The sequence below is a fragment of the Panthera uncia genome (assembly GCF_023721935.1).
Source record: "Panthera uncia isolate 11264 chromosome A1 unlocalized genomic scaffold, Puncia_PCG_1.0 HiC_scaffold_17, whole genome shotgun sequence".
NCBI lineage: Eukaryota > Metazoa > Chordata > Mammalia > Carnivora > Felidae > Panthera > Panthera uncia.
In genome coordinates this window covers 55,155,181-55,178,074 of record NW_026057577.1, presented here as the reverse complement: position 1 = coordinate 55,178,074, position 22,894 = coordinate 55,155,181, and the positions used below count along the sequence as shown (strand labels likewise).

The following is a 22,894-nucleotide window of genomic DNA, read 5'->3' as shown; positions in this document are numbered from 1 at the left end:
AAGGAAGGAAGGAAGGAAGGAAGGAAGGAAGGAAGGAAGGAAGGAAGAGACGGATGGATGGACAGACCTTGCTCCTGGAGGGCAAGCCTAATCACTGTCAACAGGTGACGCATTTCCAAGATCAAACACAGTAATCACCTACAGATGGAAGAGCAAAATAGTCTAACTTGTCCCCATAGTAATGTGTCCATGCTGCATGCTTCCTGGTGCACACAGTTTGTTCCCCCAGGGTCTTTGCTGGGTTAGGCTGTTCATCTAGGAAGTTTGCTAATGAACTCAGGGGAAAACTCAAAATGTAAAAGCTCAAAAATGGACTCAGAACAATTTCTGGGGTGCCTTGATGAGGCCAAGACTATAAGGATATGGACAATGTGGGGCCTGTAGTCCTAGGCGAGGTCGGGGCAGGTGGTGGGAGGGAGAATGTGAGCATGTGAAAACCATTACAAAGCAAAACCTCTCTGGGGGCCAAACAAAATTAAGTACAGAAGGGAGGGAGGGTACAGAATGATGGAGTCAGCCAAAACGAATGAGCTCAAAGGACCCTGATAATGAGGGAGGCCTTCCCAGGGACTCCAGGGTGGCTGTAGATAGTAGGGGGGGTAGGCAGGGAAGCACTTGGGAATGCCTGAACAACAGCATAGCTCTCTACATTCTCAGGATTTCATGGGCCCCATGAATTATTAATGTGAGGTTCATTTACTGCATAGATAAGCCTGCAACATCAGTGGGAATCAACTCATAGTATCTTCATTTTCCATTCTCTCCCGCAATCTTGTCCATGGAAATGTAAATTTAAGACAGTGAAAATTTATGTATAAACACATATTGTTTTTCTATTAGGGTTCTATCATAAACATTTTTCAATATTGCAATATATTTAGTGGGGGAGAGATAGAGAATAAGACACAGAATCCAAAGCAGGCCCCAGGCTCCGAGCTGTCAGCACAGAGCCGGACGTGGGGCTCAAACCCGATCACTGTTGGAGCTGAAGTTGGATGCTTAACTGATTGAGCCACCCAGGTACCCCAATCATTAATATTTTTTAATAGTAACATGGTATTCCAAGAAAAAGGTGCAGCAAACTTTTATGTGGCTTTCCTACAGACTTCATTGCATATATAGGTTGTATCTAATTCTCAGCCACTGGAAGTAACTTTATTATCTATCTTAATGCATGTAGCTTTTTCCAAGGTTATTCCCTTAACAAAATTTCTCAAGCCTGGGTGAAAGGAAAGTGACAGAATGCTTTTTTCCAAAAGCATTGTACAAAAGTATACTTCCACCCGCAGAATACAAGAATATAAAACATTACTGGTTTGGGACTTAATTCTTGATTCTAGTGTTTAACTTTGTACCATTTGAAAAGGAATTGTCTCTATAGGCATACCTTCAGTGGAGGAGGTAACTTCCATCAGCAAAAAGATTATGACTCACTGAAAATGTAGAGGATAGTTATTAGCATTCTTTAGCAATAAAGTATTTTTTTTTAATTTTTTTTTTTTTTTTTTGAGAGACAGAGAGCAGGGGAAAGGGTAGAGAGAGAGGGAGAGAGAGAGGGAATCCCAACCAGGCTCCATGCAGTCAGGGCAGAGCCCGATGTGGGGCTCCATTTCATGAACCGTGAGATCATGACCTGAATCAAAATCAAGAGTCAGATGCCTAACCGACTGAGCCACCCAGGCACCCCAGCAATAAAGCAGTTTGTAATAAAGGTGTGTACACTGTTTTGGGGGGTCATAATGCTATTGCACACTTAACAGACTATAGTGTAATGTGAACCTAACTCTTACATGAACTGGGAAACCAATAAATTCATTTCACTCACTCTATTATGATACGCAGTGGCCTGGAACCAAACCTGCAATATCTTTAAGGTGTGCCTATACACTGCTCTGCTATGGAGAGAGCTCCAACATTTATTGGCACTTAAAAAATAAACAAGGTGCAGAGCAGCAGATACATGCAGTGTGCTATCATCTATGTGGTGCCAGTACTTACACACGTGTACATTTTCCATGTAAATGCACGGAAAATTCCTGCAAGATAAGCTATGAATTACATTAATTCTAGGGAGGAGAAATTGAGATGTATGGTTGTAATATGACACTTTTCATCATATACCCTTTGGTACTTCTGATTTTTTGTTATTTTCTTTGCAATTTAAAATTATTTAGAAAAATAGAATAAGAAAGTAAAACCATCTGGAAGGCAAGGCCATCAACCTGGTTAGAATGCTCCCCACTGCCACCAACTGGTCAGATAATCCTGAATGAGTTCCTTAACTTTTCTAAATTCTAATTTCCTCACCAAAAAAAGAAGATAGGTGATAAAGGATCTTAACACCATGAATACAAAAGCATTCTGTATTTACAAGAAGGCTCTATCCTACCCTCTTCAGGCTCCAGACGGACCACGTGGGTTTCCACACAATATTTTTTTTTGTACTTACTGTGTATAAGCCAGGCATGTATAGTTGTTAGGGAGAAATCAAGGTACAGTAAGAATGTCTCTGTACTTGAGAACAACAACTATCTGTTCCGCTTGCCCCTGTTTTCCAAAATTAAAAATATTAATTCTACAAAGGCCTAGTGAGTGGATCAATGCAGAACCAGATTACTCAAAGAACATTTTGAGTCCCCCTCCAATGAGTGAGCGAACATGGCATGGAGCACATACCTTATTTGGAATGTTGATATCACTTCCTGCTGTCAGGAGCACTTTGCTGCATTCTTCATGACCTCCTTTAACAGCCAGAAAGAATGGTGTTTCTCCATTCTTAAAAAAAATAAATAAATAAAAGGAAAAAAGTTAAAATTAATTGCCCCTTGACATGAAATAAAATTACTTGAGGAACAGCATGCTTTCTCTATACCTTTTGTGCATTACTCTTAACAGATAGCATTTACTGAGCATCTATATGACAACTTATATTGCCAAGACTATATGCCTTGGCAGAGTTAAATGCACAACCCTGCGAGGTCAGGATTAATATCCCCATTTTACAGATAAAGAAATTAAGCCTTAGCTGAAAAGTGACAAAGCTAGACTGCAAATCCGGATGTTTGGCTCCAAAGCCTGCACCCATACGGATCCTGTTATTCTGCCTCCTTACAGGGTTTTCATCCACCATTATACTCTTAATCTTTACTATTTTATCTCCAAAACATTTATTGGACACTTACTGCCTGTTGGGCAAAGGCTTTGGGATTGAAATGACAAACACACACAAATCCTGCCCACAAGAAGGTAACAGCTTATTAAGCAAGATAATCATGGAAATATGAATTATAATGCAGTGTGAAACACACACAAACAGAAGCACATTTGTACCAAGTATAGCTTTAACGTTTAAAACTGATTTAAACTATTGTGTGTCATTTAAAAAAACAACAACACAGTAATACTCTTTCTCAGTAATTAAGTTTCCTGAAACTCATTATGATAAATGCTAGTAGGGTAAAGTGAGAGCTTAGTTTAGGCCAAAACACAGAAAAAAAGGAAAGAGCTGGTATCACACAAAAGCCACTTGGATATTACCCCTTTCTCATGCAGATTCTTTCCTGAAAATTTTGGGAAAATGCAGAATCCCTTCTCACTCCCTAAACATTCCCCCCATGGGCATTATTCTGCTTAAAAATGCATTAGGATAAATTCAAATGGTTTTACTTATAGCTAATTAGATATGAACAATCATGTCAAGAGGGATGCAGGGGCATGGAACCAATGTTCCCATCCCAATGAGATGGAAAAACTATATCCAGCTTGCTTTACATGAGTGTCTGGGACAGCCATCTGTTACAGAGGAATTTCTCCTCATAATATGCCTTCTCATTTTCCTGGAAAAGAGATGCCAAATGGCAAACCACAGTGGGAAAAGCATTAGTGAAAAATGTGAAGGAAAGAATTCACACATCATTTAAAAACTTTTTTTAAATTTTTATTTGAGAGAGAGATCATGTGTGCACACACTCCAAGAGGAGCAGAGGGGAAGAGAGAGAGACAGACAGAAACAGAGAGACAGAAAAAGACAATCCCAAGCAGGCTCTGTGCTGCCAGCACTGAGCCAGATGCAGGACTCTATCCCATGAACCTGGGATCATGACCTGAGCTGAAATCAAGAATCCAATGCTCAACCGAATGAGCCACCTAGGCGCCCCAAGAATTCACATCTTTAATATATCAGGAGCCTAATAAACATTTGTATCTGTGACCCAACAATCCTCCCTTTAAGAATATACCTAAAGGACGGGGCGCCTGGGTGGCGCAGTCGGTTAAGCGTCCGACTTCAGCCAGGTCACGATCTCGCGGTCCGTGAGTTCGAGCCCCGCATCAGGCTCTGGGCTGATGGCTCTGGGCTGATGGCTCTGGGCCGATGGCTCTGGGCTGATGGCTCGGAGCCTGGAGCCTGTTTCTGATTCTTTGTCTCCCTCTCTCTCTGCCCCTCCCCTGTTCATGCTCTGTCTCTCTCTCTGTCCCAAAAATAAATAAAAAACGTTGAAAAAAAAAAAATTAAAAAAAAAAAGAATATACCTAAAGGAAATAGTGAGGAATTCAGACTATGGTTTTTATACAAAGAGGCTCATGACAGCCTAATTTTTAAGAAAAGAAAAAAGGATATAAATAAAATGTCCAAGACTCTTAAAAACTGAGAACAAACTTAGGGCTGATGGGGGGCGGGAGGGAGGGGAGGGTGGGTGATGGGTATTGAGGAAGGCACCTGCTGTGATAAACAATGGGTGTTGTATGGAAACCAATTTGACAATAAATTTCATATATTTAAAAAAATAAATAAAATAAAATAAAATAAAATAAAATAAAATAAAATAAAATGTCCAAGACCTAAAGAATAGTCATATGAACTCTGGACAACCAATAAGAATATATATACACAGGAACACAAAAGAAATGGAAGGAAAATATATCTGGTATCTCTAAAATAATCATTTCAGTGTGGAGAAAATACAAAACTACTATTTATTTTTATCTTAAATTTTTAAAATGTATATTTCTGGCATATGTTTTATAATGTATTACTTTAATTATAAATGTGCATATGACAGATGCATGCCCATATTTCCTTACTGATAGGAGAGTTTGCTTCCAAGACTATTTAGAGACAGCCCCACTAGAGTATATTCATATGGATCACTCCAACTGGTCTGGCTACAGCTTACATTAGGAAATGCAGGCAGCCCACGACTGTATAAAGATTATGGGCCTTATTCAAAGGGCTGATATTATCACTAGACACTTCATTCTCTGCAGATGAAACCTATCATAATCTGCAATTACAGTGTGTTGGACTTTATGAGCTCTCTCTAATGTGCCCTAACTCAAAAATAGCTAAATGGTGGATAAAATCCAAGTGCACACATTCCAGTGGTAAAGTATTAAAACACAGCTGGGCAAGCATGACCAAGACTTTAAATTAAATCCTGTGGCTATAGGACTTGATCTCTATATTGATTTGTGAAGGCTAATCACACCTAAGATTTATTCTAGGTGATTCACATTTTTTTTTCCTCACATTTCTCACACATCATTCGTAACTTGTATTTAAGAAGACCAAATTCCTGAGATCTTTAAATAAGTTAAACCAATTAAACCTGATCATTATTATGCCAGATGGTCAGAAAAGACTGAACGCACACTAAAGTAAACAAATGAAAGCTCTATTTTTGTCCATGATCCTCAAGTGAAAGCTTGGCTTGGGCGCCTGGGTGGCTCAGTCAGTTAAGTGTCTGACTCTTGATTTTGGCTCAGGTCATGATGTCATGGTTCATGGGATGGAGCTTTCAGTGCAGAGCTTGCTTGGGATTCTCTCTCTCCCTCCTCTCTCGCCCCTCCCCTGTGTGCACTCATGCTCTCTCTCTCTCTCTTTCTCTCTCTCTCTCAATAAATAAATCAACTTATGAAAATACAAAAAAAGAAAGCTTGGCTTAAATTCTCCCAAGAACTTGAAAAGAAAAAATGAGGATAATAATATACCACTGATACAAATGATAACCATGAGGCTGCTTGTATGGTTCATCAGTTAAGTGTCCGACTTCAGCTCAGGTCATGATCTCACGGTTCGTGAGTTTGAGCCCCACATTGTGTTCTGTGCTGGCAGCATACAGCCTGCTTGGGATTCTCTCTCTCTCTCTCCCCCACATTGTGTTCTGTGCTGGCAGCATACAGCCTGCTTGGGATTCTCTCTCTCTCTCTCTCTCTCTCTCTCTGTCTCTTCCCCTCCCCTGACTGTGCTCTCTCTCTCCCTCTCTATCTCTCAAAATAAACAAACTTAAAAAACAACAACAAATGATAACTATGACCCCATTTATTGCACCAAGATAACACCAATGATAACAGATGCCACTTATTACATGCCTACTGTGTGCCAGGCACTACTCCAGGTGCTAATTGTGTGCCACAGCCTTCCCATTTAAACTTCACTATGGCCCTATGAGGTTATTTGACAGATGAGTAAACTGAGGCTAAGACGGGCTATGTGCTGAGCCCAAGATCACTTACCTAGAAGAGCGACGGAGCCAGGACCTGACCCACACAGTCAGAGCCCTGCTTTCAATCTCTGGGTGCCCAGATCCAGGGATGCATGGGACTAGCCTGGTGGGCTTCTCTGGTCCAAAGGGAATACAGACTTGGCCCAGGCATCACATATACGCCCTTTCATAGCCTTCCCTTTCCATTAGGTTACCCACGGTTGCTAGTTTTATGGTCAAAAGCCACCAATACTAAGTCCCATCTTGTTTTATCTGAGATCAGGATGCATCTCACAATCTTAGTCAACCAGGTAGTATATGTGATGCTGTAACTGCTTGTCATGTGTATGAAATCAGAATGGGTGTTGGCTTAAATCTCAGAAACCATATAGGGTAACCTTAAAGAAATGTTGCATTGCAAGCACCTTTGAAGGCACAGAGGACCGTATTTTGTTTGAAAAAGCCACGACATCAAGACTGAGTAAGAATCAAGCTCAGTGTGAAGTTTACTAACCAACTTATTTATTTGTTCCTTTATATGTGTATAATAAAAAATCTAAGGTAAACATCTAAGAAACTCTTTCCATAAGTATAAACTATTCTAAAGGACAAAAAAGCTGCTTGTTTGTGTCACTGTTTAATTGGCAGCATTATTTTTTCTTAGCGTTACATAAAATAATGATATACCTCACAGTCATCGATGTCTTCAATGATTATATTACCTCTTAGAGTATTGCTCAGAGAGGTATTAAGTTTAGAATTTATCAGAACGTTAAACTATGAAGTCCAAGAGGAATCCATTCACCTGAGTTTCCAAAGAGCCAGTCCAAAAATCATTGACTCAAAGGTTTAAAGTGACCACCTAGAGCAGATCTGTCTCCCTGGCACAACTTCTCCACTTAAGCCTTATGCCCAGTTTCTATCTCCCTACCCTCCACTGAACCCCAGATAGTTTCTATCTCCCCACTGCTCCCCACCTGAATGTCTGCCCCCCTCCCAGGTGCCTCATCACAAACCCATTCAAAACCCTTGTTACTGATCTCACCCACATACTCTGCCCTGTGCTCACAGCTTAGGGGGGGCACCCCACCCTCCCAGTAGTCCAAACCAGTGAGTCAGGTATCAGAAAGTCTTCTCTCTCCCTAATTCTGGTCACAAATCCTGTGGCCTCTGCCTCCTCCTATTGCTTCATCCCATTTGCTCCTTGTAAGTGCCCTGGTGACAGGTTTTCCATAGTTCTTGCTTCAGCAATTTCCACTGTCACCTGACTGGGGTCCTCACCTCCAGCCTCTGCAGGCACCAAGCCCCCACTTCAAACCACTGGGACGGTCACAGACCTGTAACCAACACAGAGCTCATTCCTCTCTGCTGCTTAACACCCTTCAAGGTCTCCACTATCTTCAAGTCAAAGCCAAGGTCTCCTGGTGAGCACAGCCTTTCTGTATCTCTATGCCTTGGCCCTCTCAGCTCCCACCTTTTTGAATGCCTTTCTTGCCCTTAGACTTCTAGAATAAGAATACATAATCTCTCCAGAATAGAGTACATATTCAACAAATATTTTTTGAGTCAATGGGTAAATAAATGAATGGACTAACAAATGACTTGCTGGGATACTTTAGAGAAAAAAGAAGGAATCTTGTAACATCACATTTTACACTCTGTGGCACTAACATCTTTGTTTTCCTCCCATGAAAGCCATTCCTCCCACCCTTCCACTTTTGAGTCTTGTGCCCACCCCTAACGAGCACCTTCACATACCTCATTGATCTCATTTATTTCTTGCTGCTGGGTTAGCAGCACATGGACCGCAGGACTGTGACCATGCTTTGCTGCAAGGTGCAGGGCAGTATTTCCCTCCTGCAACAGAGACAAACTCACCATAGAGTCCGCTGCACTGAGCAACATGACCCTCCAATGGTCAGGCCTGTAATGAGGTTTCTGAGGGGTTTCATTTCGGTTAAAGCTGTGGTCCAGAGTGTGGGCCACATTATCCACAGTTTCAAGTGAAATTTATAATTTTTTACAGTTTCAAATGAAAAGACATAGTTGATCCAACAAGTGGGAAAACACCATCCATGCCCCTCATTCTACCTTTGCTGCTAATTTGCTAGCAAAAGGTGAAACAATAAAAGCAATTCCCATAACCTATGTGAAGATAAACTGGTGAAAAATTTCTGGGAGATAGTTTTAGCAATGTATACCAAACAATTTAATGTGTAGAACTTTTGAGCCCACAATTCTATGTATACATATGAATTTCTCCTAAGAAAATAATCAAAGCTGTGAATATAGATATGGGTGTCTATCAGGGTTTCCCTCCCCAGTCAGGTAAGAAAGACTCTTCAGCAGACCTCAAGGGACAAAGAGCACTGGAATTGACAGTGGAAAAAATCCACGTAATCTACTGAGTTCACAAACATTTATTGGGTGAAAACTGGCAATCTGGATGATCCACTGCCAAAGTGGGTTCATTTCATCTGGATATTCCATTATTCTGACTGTAGTAACAAGTGAACAAGTCTATTCCTGACCAAAATGCCATCACCAAATCTATATACCAGCTGTCACCACCCCCTTTCTCTCATTCTCAGCAAAGAAATAAAAGTCCAACTCACCTTGTCTTTTTCTGAAGTATGTAGATTAAGGAAGATAAGTTTTTCTATCATTTCAATGTGGCCCCTCTCAGCTGCCCAAAGAAATGGTTTTCTTCCTTTCTGAAAATAAATCACAAACCTCCAGTGTTTATTATACATTTATTAATAAGCAAGACAACAGAGAGAGGCAGAGCACAAGCAGGGAAGAGGGAGAGAGGGAGACACAGAATCCGAAGCAGGCTCCAGGCTCTGAGCCGTCAGCACAGAGCTCGACATAAGGCTTGAACCCATGAATCATGAGACCATGACCTGAGCTGAAGTTGGACGCTTAACCAACTGAGCCACCCATCAGATGGTGCCCTATCTAACTCCAGATATTTTAAAGGAGGAAGAAAAGATAGTTGGGGGGGGAGGAGAGGGGAATGGAGGCAGAAGTATTTTCTTCATTTAAAGAAAACACTCATGAGGGTGCCTGGGTAGTTCAGTCGGTTAAGTAACCTACTCTTGATTTCCACTCGGATCATGATCTCATGGTTCATGGGATCAAGTCCCATATCAGGCTCTGTGCTGACAGCACAAAGCCTGTTTGTGATTCTCTCTCTTTCCCTCTCTCTCTGCCCCTCCCCTGGTCACACGTGTTCCTTTCTCTCAAAATAAATAAATAAACTTTAAAAAAATAAAGAAAACACAAATTGGCTTGTGTGTTATTAACCAAAGGCTTAGAAAAATGTCTGAAATGTGAAAAACAAGATACAAGTCTCTTTATAAGAAGGTTCCTGAATCTGAATCTGAGATTTGTTATCTGATCTGCTAATGCAGGGTAATCAAAAGATCATGGAGACTGTTAACATGAGATAACAGCACATGATTCCCCCATAACTGGGAAAAAAAGAAAAATGTTGAAATAATAAATGGCAAAACAAAATGTCCACGAGGATCAGCCCTGTGGAGCTCTCCATTCACACATATATGGAAGTTGGAGAAACAAAATGGTGCCAAAAAGTTCACCTAATTCATTATTCTTGAGCCAGACCTGTTTGCCAGTGAGGCCTACATCCCCAAGCTTCTATGCTGGAAGGCCTGACTCTCATTGTCATTCTCATAAAGTCACTAAGGAAGGGCAAAGAGAAGGAACAGAGACTGCTTCGGCCCCCAGTCTTCTGTTAGCAAGTTAGACCCCTAATTGAAGAGAATTTAGTCTTGAGCCATGAACAACATTTTGGAAATGATAGACCAAAAATTATTGAATCTAGGTTATTCAAATATATGCAAATGGAGACAAAAGAGAAAGGTTCATATAAAAAAATGACAAAAAGAGATGTGAGAGACATGATTATACACTACATGAAAACATTTAGTCACATACCTTTATAAATTATTCATTAATTTATTCCACAATTACTGAGCATCTATGAATATGCCAGATATTGTGCTCAGCCATAGAGTGGCTGGGATGAAAGATACACTGCCCCATCCTCAAGAAGCTCAGAGTGCAACAGGGAAAATGGACACATGAACAAGCAATGATAATGAAATATAGGAATTGAACCCTGGTGACACGCGGGAGTACTTAACTCAGCATGAATGTGTGCTTGTGGGTGGGGAGACAGGTGACAAGAAATGAAGAAGGCAGCCTTTTAAGTTCATGAATGCACTGGGATAGGAGAGAAGAGCACTGGTGATGTTTCCTGCCCGTCATCTTTTCCTCTAGAGGGCCTGTGGCCTATTTTTGTGGAGCTGTTAATTACAGGCTCCTGCCTCTTCCACAATATATCCCTTGGTCACACTGTTTGGTTCAGGTATGGTCACATGCCACGCCAGGCCAATCAGGGTCAACCGTGGGATTATTTTTCTGCGCATTCTATTTGTAGTCTAGAATCAGCAGCAGCTAAGCCATCAGCAGTCCTCCCTGTTACCTGATGAGGACAATTTGCCTAAGAATAAAGCCAGAACAGTGGACAGCAGAGCTGGAAACGGAAAAAGAGACAAGAGCCCTGTTGACATCATTTGCGCTGCTGGATTCAGACATAACTAAAATTGCCTGTGCCTAAAGTGTCTAACTGAATGAGTCAATAAATTCCTTTTTTTTTTTTTTTCCCTTTAAGTAGGTGGAGTTGAGCTGCTGTCACCCCTCACTAGCAGGGCTTCCTTAAAGCAACTGCCCTATCTCAAAGATTTATGAGAATGACTTCAATGCCCACCAGAGGGTCTTTTTGGCTTCAATTAAAGATTTCAGAATAACGGAATTATCACTGGCCACATCTGACACCACTTTACTCTGAAGATATAGGACACAAACCACAGCTGGCCAAGGTCAGCCGTTCCCCTTCATACCATGTCCCTACAGAGTTGTCCAGGAGCTGCTGTCTTTGGCCCCCCAGGTGATAGCTCAGTTGCAAGGTGACAGATCTACAGTGGACAGGCATTGGAGCCACCCTGTCTAGAAGGATGGTGCCCCAATGGAATAAATACCCCAAGCATAGCTTCCAGATCCCCACAAGGGATGTGCTCCATTAGTTATAAGTCATTACAGTCAGGGAAGCCCAAACCCAAAATATGGCTTCCCCCTGGTGATGATAGTGCATCTGTAGTTCCTCCAAGTCCAGATGCAATTTGCCAATTAGGGGTTATTTTTATCATAAACAACGCTAATCTTGTTTGCAGTGACACAGAGCTAGAAAGTTAACTAACGTTTAAATTCTCAGGCAGAAGGGGCGCCTGGGTGGCTCAGTAGGTTAAGCGGCTGACTTCGGCTCAGGTCATGATCTCGCAGTCCCTGAGTTTGAGCCCCGCGTTGGGCTCTGTGCCGACCGCCTGGAGCCTGTTTCAGATTTTGTGTCTCCCTCTCTCTGACCCTCCCCCATTCATGCTCTGTCTCTCTCTGTCTCAAAAATAAATAAACGTTAAAAAAAAATTTAATTCTGGGGGGGTTCCGGAAGATGGCGGCGTAGGAGGACGCGGGGCTCACAGCGCGTCCTGCCGATCACTTAGATTCCACCTACACCTGCCTAAAGAACCCAGAAAACCGCCAGAGGATTAGCAGAAGGGAGTCTCCGGAGTCAAGCGCAGACTAGAGGCCCACGGAAGAGGGTAGGAAGGGCGGCGAGGCGGTGCGCGCTCCACGGACTGGCGGGAGGGAGCCGGGGCGGAGGGGCGGCTCGCCGGCCAAGCAGAGCCCCTGAGTCTGGCTGGCAAAAGCGGAGGGGCCGGACGGACTGTGTTCCGACAGCAAGCGCGACTTAGCGTCTGGGAGGTCATAAGTTAACAGCTCTGCTCGGAAAGCGGGAAGGCTGGAGGACAAAGGGAGGGAGAGCTGCTGAGCCCCCGGACGGCAGAGCTCAGCTTGGCGGGGAACAAAGGCGCCAGCGCCATCTCTCCCGCCCATCCCCCAGCCAAAATCCCAAAGGGAACCAGTTCCTGCCAGGGAACTTGCTCGCTCCGCACAAACACCCAACTCTGTGCTTCTGCGGAGCCAAACCTCCGGCAGCAGATCTGACTCCCTCCCGCTGCCACAGGGCTCCTCCTGGAGTGGATCACCTAAGGAGAAGCGAGCTAAGCCTGCCCCTCCACCCCCCGTGCACCTTGCCTACCCACCCCAGCTAATACGCCAGATCCCCAGCAACACAAGCCTGGCAGTGTGCAAGTAGCCCAGACGGGACACGCCACCCCACAGTGAATCCCGCCCCTAGGAGAGGGGAAGAGAAGGCACACACCAGTCTGACTGTGGCCCCAGCAGTGGGCTGGGGGCAGACATCCGGTCGGACTGCGGCCCCGCCCACTAACTCCAGTTATACACCACAGCACAGGGGAAGTGCACTGCAGGTCCTCACCACGCAAGGGACTCTCCAAAATGACCAAACGGAAGAATTCCCCTCAGAAGAATCTCCAGGAAATAACAACAGCTAATGAACTGATCAAAAAGGATTTAAATAATATAACAGAAAGTGAATTTAGAATAATAGTCATAAAATTAATCGCTGGGCTTGAAAACAGTATACAGGACAGCAGAGAATCTCTTGCCACAAAGATCGAGGGACTAAGGAACAGTCACGAGGAGTTGAAAAACGCTTTAAACGAAATGCAAAACAAAATGGAATCCACGATGGCTCGGCTTGAAGAGGCAGAGGAGAGAATAGGTGAACTAGAAGATAAAGTTATGGAGAAAGAGGAAGCTGAAAGAAAGAGAGATAAAAAAATCCAGGAGTATGAGGGGAAAATTAGAGAACTAAGTGATACACTAAAAAAAAAAAATATACGCATAATTGGTATCCCAGAGGAGGAAGAGAGAGGGAAAGGTGCTGAAGGGGTACTTGAACAAATTATAGCTGAGAACTTCCCTGAACTGGGGAAGGAAAAAGGCATTGAAATCCAAGAGGCACAGAGAACTCCCTTCAGACGTAACTTGAATCGATCTTCTGCACGACATATCATAGTGAAACTGGCAAAATACAAGGATAAAGAGAAAATTCTGAAAGCAGCAAGGGATAAACGTGCCCTCACATATAAAGGGAGACCTATAAGACTCGGGTCTGATCTCTCCTTTGAAACTTGGCAGGCCAGAAAGGCTTGGCACGATATCTACAGTGTGCTAAACAGAAAAAATATGCAGCCGAGAATCCTTTATCCAGCAAGTCTGTCATTTAGAATAGAAGGAGAGATAAAGGTCTTCCCAAACAAACAAAAACTGAAGGAATTTGTCACCACGAAACCAGCCCTACAAGAGATCCTAAGGGGGATCCTGTGAGACAAAGTACCAGAGACATCACTACAAGCATAAAACATACAGACATCACAATGACTCTAAACCCATATCTTTCTATAATAACACTGAATGTAAATGGATTAAATGCGCCAACTAAAAGACATAGGGTATCAGAATGGATAAAAAAACAAGACCCATCTATTTGCTGTCTACAAGAGACTCATTTTAGATCTGAGGACACCTTTAGATTGAGAGTGAGGGGATGGAGAACTATTTATCATGCTCCTGGAAGCCAAAAGAAAGCTGGAGTAGCCATACTTATATCAGACAAACTAGACTTTAAATTAAAGGCTGTAACAAGAGATGAAGAAGGGCATTATATAATAATCACAGGGTCTATCCACCAGGAAGAGCTAACTATTATAAATGTCTATGCGCCAAATACCCGAGCCCCCAGATATATAAAACAATTACTCATAAACATAAGCAACCTTATTGATAAGAATGTGGTCATTGCAGGGGACTTTAACACCCCACTTACAGAAATGGATAGATCATCTAGACACACAGTCAATAAAGAAACAAGGGCCCTGAATGATACATTGGATCAGATGGACTTGACAGATATATTTAGAACTCTGCATCCCAAAGCAACAGAATATACTTTCTTCTCGAGTGCACATGGAACATTCTCCAAGATAGATCATATACTGGGTCACAAAACAGCCCTTCATAAGTTTACAAGAATTGAAATTATACCATGCATACTTTCAGACCACAATGCTATGAAGCTTGAAATCAACCACAGGAAAAAGTCTGGAAAACCTCCAAAAGCATGGAGGTTAAAGAACACCCTACTAAAGAATGAGTGGGTCAACCAGGCAATTAGAGAAGAAATTAAAAGATATATGGAAACAAACGAAAATGAAAATACAACAATCCAAACGCTTTGGGATGCAGCGAAGGCAGTCCTGAGAGGAAAATACATTGCAATCCAGGCCTATCTCAAGAAACAAGAAAAATCCCAAATACAAAATCTAACAGCACACCTAAAGGAAATAGAAGCAGAACAGCAAAGGCAGCCTAAACCCAGCAGAAGAAGAGAAATAATAAAGATCAGAGCAGAAATAAACAATATAGAATCTAAAAAAACTGTAGAGCAGATCAACGAAACCAAGAGTTGGTTTTTTGAAAAAATAAACAAAATTGACAAACCTCTAGCCAGGCTTCTCAAAAAGAAAAGGGAGATGACCCAAATAGATAAAATCATGAATGAAAATGGAATGATTACAACCAATCCCTCAGAGATACAAACAATTATCAGGGAATACTATGAAAAATTATATGCCAGCAAATTGGACAACCTGGAAGAAATGGACAAATTTCTAAACACCCACACTCTTCCAAAACTCAATCAGGAGGAAATAGAAAGCTTGAACAGACCCATAACCAGCGAAGAAATTGAATCGGTTATCAAAAATCTCCCAACAAATAAGAGTCCAGGACCAGATGGCTTCCCAGGGGAGTTCTACCAGACGTTTAAAGCAGAGATAATACCTATCCTTCTCAAGCTATTCCAAGAAATAGAAAGGGAAGGAAAACTTCCAGACTCATTCTATGAAGCCAGTATTACTTTGATTCCTAAACCAGACAGAGACCCAGTAAAAAAAGAGAACTACAGGCCAATATCCCTGATGAATATGGATGCAAAAATTCTTAATAAGATACTAGCAAATCGAATTCAACAGCATATAAAAAGAATTATTCACCATGATCAAGTGGGATTCATTCCTGGGATGCAGGGCTGGTTCAACATTCGCAAATCGATCAACGTGATACATCACATTAACAAAAAAAAAGAGAAGAACCATATGATCCTGTCAATCAATGCAGAAAAGGCCTTTGACAAAATCCAGCACCCTTTCTTAATAAAAACCCTTGAGAAAGTCGGGATAGAAGGAACATACTTAAAGATCATAAAGGCCATTTATGAAAAGCCCACAGCTAACATCATCCTCAACGGGGAAAAACTGAGAGCTTTTTCCCTGAGATCAGGAACACGACAGGGATGCCCACTGTCACCGCTGTTGTTTAATATAGTGCTGGAAGTTCTAGCATCAGCAATCAGACAACAAAAGGAAATCAAAGGCATCAAAATTGGCAAAGACGAAGTCAAGCTTTCGCTTTTTGCAGATGACATGATATTATACATGGAAAATCCGATAGACTCCACCAAAAGTCTGCTAGAACTGATACATGAATTCAGCAAAGTTGCAGGATACAAAATCAATGTGCAGAAATCAGTTGCATTCTTATACACTAACAATGAAGCAACAGAAAGACAAATGAAGAAACTGATCCCATTCACAATTGCACCAAGAAGCATAAAATACCTAGGAATAAATCTAACCAAAGATGTAAAAGATCTGTATGCTGAAAACTATAGAAAGCTTATGCAGGTAATTGAAGAAGATATAAAGAAATGGAAAGACATTCCCTGCTCATGGATTGGAAGAATAAATATTGTCAAAATGTCAATACTACCCAAAGCTATCTACACATTCAATGCAATCCCAATCAAAATTGCACCAGCATTCTTCTCGAAACTAGAACAAGCAATCCTAAAATTCATATGGAACCACAAAAGGCCCCGAATAGCCAAAGTAATTTTGAAGAAGAAGACCAAAGCAGGAGGCATCACAATCCCAGACTTTAGCCTCTACTACAAAGCTGTCATCATCAAGTCAGCATGGTATTGGCATAAAAACAGACACATAGACCAATGGAATAGAATAGAAACCCCAGAACTAGACCCACAAACGTATGGCCAACTCATCTTTGACAAAGCAGGAAAGAACATCCAATGGAAAAAAGACAGTCTCTTTAACAAATGGTGCTGGGAGAACTGGACAGCAACATGCAGAAGGTTGAAACTAGACCACTTTCTCACACCATTCACAAAAATAAACTCAAAATGGATAAAGGACCTGAATGTGAGACAGGAAACCATCAAAACCTTAGAGGAGAAAGCAGGAAAAGACCTCTCTGACCTCAGCCGTAGCAATCTCTTACTCGGCACATCCCCAAAGGCAAGGGAATTAAAAGCAAAAGTGAATTACTGGGACCTTATGAAGATAAAAAGCTTCTGCACAGCAAAGGAAACAACCAACAAAACTAAAAGGCAACCAACGGAATGGGAAAAGATATTTGCAAATGACACATCGGACAAAGGGCTAGTATCCAAAATCTATAAAGAGCTCATCAAACTCCACACCCGAAAAACAAATAACCCAGTGAAGAAATGGGCAGAAAACATGAATAGACACTTCTCTAAAGAAGACATCCGGATGGCCAACAGGCACATGAAAAGATGTTCAACGTCGCTCCTTATCAGGGAAATACAAATCAAAACCACACTCAGATATCACCTCACGCCAGTCAGAGTGGCCAAAATGAAGAAATCAGGAGACTATAGATGCTGGAGAGGATGTGGAGAAACAGGAACCCTCTTGCACTGTTGGTGGGAATGCAAATTGGTGCAGCCGCTCTGGAAAGCAGTGTGGAGGTTCCTCAGAAAATTAAAAATAGACCTACCCTATGACCCAGCAATAGCACTGCTAGGAATTTATCCAAGGGATACAGGAGTACTGATGCATAGGGGCACCTGTACCCCAATGTTTATAGCGGCACTCTCAACAATAGCCAAATTATGGAAAGAGCCTAAATGTCCATCAACTGATGAATGGATAAAGAAATTGTGGTTTATATACACAATGGAATACTACGTGGCAATGAGAAAAAATGAAATATGGCCTTTTGTAGCAACATGGATGGAACTGGAGAGTGTGATGCTAAGTGAAATAAGCCATACAGAGAAAGACAGATACCATATGGTTTCACTCTTATGTGGATCCTGAGAAACATAACAGAAACCCATGGGGGAGGGGAAGGAAAAAAAAAAAAAAGAGGTTAGAGTGGGAGAGAGCCAAAGCATAAGAGACTGTTAAAAACTGAGAACAAACTGAGGGTTGATGGGGGGTGGGAGGGAGGGCAGGGTGGGAGGGAGGGCAGGGTGGGTGATGGGTATTGAGGAGGGCACCTTTTGGGATGAGCACTGGGTGTTGTATGGAAACCAATTTGACAGTAAATTTCATATATTAAAAAAAAAAAAATTTAATTCTTAGGCAGAAGCAAAAGGGGTCTTATTAGCCCTTTACCCACAGAAACCGTAAATGATACATGAGGGTGTTGTGTCCCAGAGTAGACATTTACTGCTTTTATGTCTATGTTTCTTCTAGTAACAGCAGGTTCATTTTCCTTTTGAGAACTTCCCCACTTATACAGACACCATTTATCCATTTAGTGCTGTCAACTGCCAGGTTTCACCTGCCACATGAAGTGATCACTTTAACCCACGCTGGTCACAGTGATTGGTCCAGGATTAGGCAGATGATTCAAGCAGGGCCGAAGAGAGTTGTTTCTGAGATTTATATATGCACATTTATTTTTTTCCTAAAGTTTATTTATTTTGAGAGAGTGTGTACACATGCATGCACAAGCAGGAAAGGGGCAAAGAGAGAGAGGGAATGAAAGAATTCCAAGCAGGCTTTGTGCTGTCAGCACTGAGCTTCACATGGGCCTTAAACTCACTAACTGTGAGATCATGACTTGAGCTGAAATCAAGAGTAGGATGCTTAAATGACTGAGCCATCCAGGCACCCTATATATGATCATCTAATGAGAGAAATTTTCTTTCTTATGAATAAAAATCCATAAGAATATCCCTAAGAATATCTTGAAACTGCTAGCAGCCATCTTTCCCACCTTGTGGAGAGTACCAATAATGCCAACAGAGACAATCGAGAGTTGGAGAGGGAGAAAAAAAAAAAAGGGGGCTGGATCCAGCCGTGCCTGAAGCCATTCAGATACACCCTCCAACTTTTTAGTTAGGAATAAATAAATTACCACTATTGCTTAATCTAGATTAAACTGGATTTTTATCACTCATCGCAGAAAGAAGTCTCACAGATACATATTTAGTAGTATGGGAACGAATACTACTAGAAGTACCAGGGGTCCGTTGAACTTTAAAAAGGCCTTACTCTTACCCTTGGCTAATACAAAGGCTTGCATTTCTGCATGGCTAAACAAAGTGACAGAGGACCCACCCACAAAGAAAGCCTAGTCTGGGAAGAAATGGGAGGTTATCAGAGTTGAAACATTTTTCTTCACCAAGAAAACAGCTATTACTTTCAACTTTGGATGCCCTTTAAAAATGTGATTATCAAGGGGAAAAAAATGTGAACGTGAAATTACACAAAATAAGGGCATTTAAAGTAATCTATATTTTAGAAATGTATCAAAAGGGAGCATAAATAAGGAAGAAGTGACAGTAAAATGAGATATAAATCTTTTCTCTCATCTTAGTACAAATTATTAGGAAAAATAAGAACTTTAAAAATACTTGTTTTTTTCCTGTTTAAATTCTGTTTCTTACCATGTCTCATTTCATTTTTTACCCATCCAATCCTTTTAAAATGATGTTCAAGTCGACCTCTATGCAGTGCAGCCTCACAGGACTCCTGCCCACTTGCAAGGCAGGGAGATTTTTCAGTCAGGGCAATGGAATAGTGGTGTCAGAGCCCCAAGCTGCAGACAAATCACAATGCCTCCCCAGCTCAGGATGCTGATTGCCTTCCTTAATTAATGAGCATAAGAAGGGGCTAGAATTCCTTTTTCCTTTATTAACACAATGTATATTTAACCTAACATGTTTTAATTCAATGCATTTAAATTGTTTGCATGTGAACAAATCTAAGGGGTTAAAATTGTTAATTTGAAATTATTTTGGGGGCACCTGGGTGGCTGTCAGTTAAGCTTCCGACTTGGGCTCAGGTCATGATCTCATGGTCCATGAGTTCAAGCCCCACGTCAGGCTCTGCACTAACAGCTCAGAGCCTGGAGCCTGCTTTGGATTTCGTGGCTCCCTCTCTCTCTCCAACCCCCACCCCCACCTTCTCATGCTCTGTCTCTCTCTTTCTCAAAAAACAAATAAACATTAAAATTTTTTTTGAAATTATTTTTCATTTTGAAGTTTACTACCAGGATTATCAAATTTGACAAGTTACCAAATTAAACAAAGATTTCATAAACAGCCATTCAATAGGCACCTGAAGTCCAAACTGACTCTTCTTGCCCATAGAGATCCCAGAGGTGGTGCCCTGGAGAGCCTCTGAGAGGAGGCCAGGGAGGACCTAGCACAAAGTCCTCCAGTGCCTTGTGTGTAGGTCTACACCCCATGGCAACTCTCCTTATCCTGGGACCCTCACAACAGAACCCCAACATAAGGAAAACACCAGGAGATTCCCTAATAACTAGAGATTTGAGAGGGAAAAATAAGTTGCCATGAAGTAAAAACTACTGAAGGAGCAGTGTGTTAAATACGCAGTCATGGACCTAGGGTGGGTAGGATGAGCTCTCCCCTTGCACACTGGAACCCTTAAATATTGGCCTCAGGTCCATACAAGAAAATCTATCTTTTCAAATCCTCTCATGCTCATTATTCCCAACACTCCAAAATGGGACGCTTCTTTGCATTTTGACCTCTAAAGACTTCCTATATTCATTTGAACCAATGGAAGTTCCCATTAAGTATGCAGCTGAAACCAACCTTACATTGTACCACCAAACTCTTAGATTCAACAACTATGCATATACTCTAAAGCCATTCCTTTCTGTGTCCCTGCTCCACTCCAAACATTTTGAGTGCTTATTTTTGACCACTAGATGGAAGTTTACACGTAGATTCAGAACATCTACACTACTTCACCCAAAACTTCTCCTGGCTGCTCTACTCTCTCTCCCCTGGAGAGGACACATGATTTCCCAAGCTATGGACCTGAAAGAAACCTCAAAGTATTTTCCATGTCTTCCATCTCTCCCATCCCCACCCACACTCTCCTGGGCCTAGTGACACCCCTTTTATTAATAAAGACCGCCTCCCTATAAGGCTTTCCTTGTTAGCTTTTGGAGTTCCCTCTGGGCTAGAGAAAACAATCTTACTAATACTGGTCAGTAAACAGGCTCTCAATCACATTCAGCGGATAAGAAAGTAGGCAAGAGGGCCAGCTATGAGGGTGAAGCAGTTTTTTCTATCAAATGCATTCAATGAATTCCACAATACTTTTAAGTAAACACAGATGGAAAATCCAAAGATGAATTAATAGATCCTGAGCTCCTGATCCCAGTTCATACTGGATTTTGCCAACATTCTTGAACCCCATTCACAGATCTCAGAAAAAGAGTAGACTTTGTCTTTTGCATTGATCCACTTAGGTTTCTTTAAAACTAAAATTGGATTCAGAGATTCCTTTCTCCCAAATGAGCCAGTATTTATTTGTTCATTCCTCATATGTCTCTGAATCCATCTTAATTTTAAGATCTCTCAGTTGCGGGGGGGGGCACCTAGATGGCTCAGTCAATTGAGTGTCAGACTTCAGCTCAGGTCATGATCTTGCAGCTCGTGGGTTCTGTGCTGACAGCTTAGAGCCTGGAGCCTGATATGGATTCTGTCTCTGTCTCTCTCTACCCCATCCCCACTCACGCTCTTTCTCTCTCTCAAAAATAAATAAACATTTAAAATTTTTTAAAAAAGATCTCTCAGTTGGACATGTGGTTCTGCACAGTCTGCTGCCAGGGCTCCCCAGTCTTTTTCCCACCAGACAGAGGAGGAGGAAGAGGGGTGGGACAGGACAACCCCAGAGCCAGCTACAGAGACGGTGGGCAAGAGGGCTGCTGGCCAGCAGAAGTTCCAGATGTGAAGGCTCCCCACAAACCTGCTTTGGTCTTTGAGTCCCTTCAGCCTATTGATCCTCCCATACACAGCTGTCTCCTGTCAAAGCAGCTGGAGCCCACTGAAAAGGAAGACAGTCATGTGTCTCACAGATACCAAATATCTGCTGAATGGAATTGAGTGGAATTCATTCACAGGTCACATCCCTACCTAGCATCAATCAAACCAGAATGATCTAATGTCCACACTGTGACACTAGATGCTATCTATGATTATGATTTTGAGGAAATCAGACAATGCATTTTGCCCTATGATTACTGTTATAACAACTACATTTAGTGAGCACTTACCAGGTACCAGACTCTTTGCTAAGTGTTTTATAGTCATTAACTCATTTAAACATCTCAACAGTGGCTGTTCCAATACTGCTACATAAGAATGGCTTAGGGGTGGTATCTGATTAGAAAAGGGTGGTAGAATGGCTTACAGTGAAGTTCAATGGCATAGGCATTTTTTACATAAAATTGAGGAAATGTCAATACTCTACATCAAACCATAAAGGTATTGCCTCCCCAATTATCCCTTGTAGATACCGAGGCTTTCAGCAGTCAGAGAACTTGCTTAAAACCGTGTAACTAATACATGCCCAGACCACAGCCCATGTCTGTCTGCCTCCAAGCTGTAAATGTACAGATGCTCAGTCATACTCAGAGGAAGTAAAAGAAACTTACAGACTTCATTTGAAGAAATTACTGTTGTTGTTGTTGTTGTTTTTTTTAAGACTGGAGTCAGACAAGAATGTGAACGTTTTTTTACAAGAGGTGAAATGAGGTATTACTGATTAATTTATGGAGAGACTTTTATGGAGACTATTGTAGGCACAGTGAAAAAGAGGTCACATTTGAAATCAAAACTTCAATCTCACAGGGTATACTCCCTTATGAAAAAGGCCTAGAAGAAGATATTCCAGGGAAAAGACAGTTCATGACACAGGAGGAATGTCCACAGTCATCTGAGAAGAGAGACAGGACAGCATGGTGACTGAGGTCAGTGAGACCTGAATTCAAATTCTGACTCTCACTGTCCAACTCTGGGATATGGATGAGGTACTCAGCCTTTCTGAGCCTCAAATTTATCACCTTTAAAAATAAGCAAAATTCTTGGCACCAGGCTCGCTCAGTTGGTTAAGCATCTGACTTTGGCTCAGGTCATGATCTCAGAGTTTGTGAGTTCAAGCTCCACATACAGCTTTGTGCTGACAGCTCAGAGTCTTGAGCCAGTTTCAGATTCTGTGTCTCCCTCTCTCTGTCCCCCCCCCCCCCCC

The 22,894-nt window shown here is 41.9% G+C and overlaps 1 protein-coding gene across 1 annotated transcript in view; it reads right to left on the bottom strand.

Moving 5' to 3' along the window:
* Positions 1-22,894, bottom strand: part of ANKDD1B (ankyrin repeat and death domain containing 1B) — a 70,432-nt gene that overhangs the window by 23,229 nt on the left and 24,309 nt on the right. Inside the window, exons 6-8 of the mRNA XM_049649665.1 lie at positions 9,098-9,196; positions 8,241-8,339; positions 2,677-2,775 (exon numbers count right to left, since the gene is read on the bottom strand). Of these exons, the coding sequence (XP_049505622.1) occupies positions 2,677-2,775; positions 8,241-8,339; positions 9,098-9,196 (297 nt within the window). The remainder of the gene's footprint in view (positions 1-2,676; positions 2,776-8,240; positions 8,340-9,097; positions 9,197-22,894) is intronic.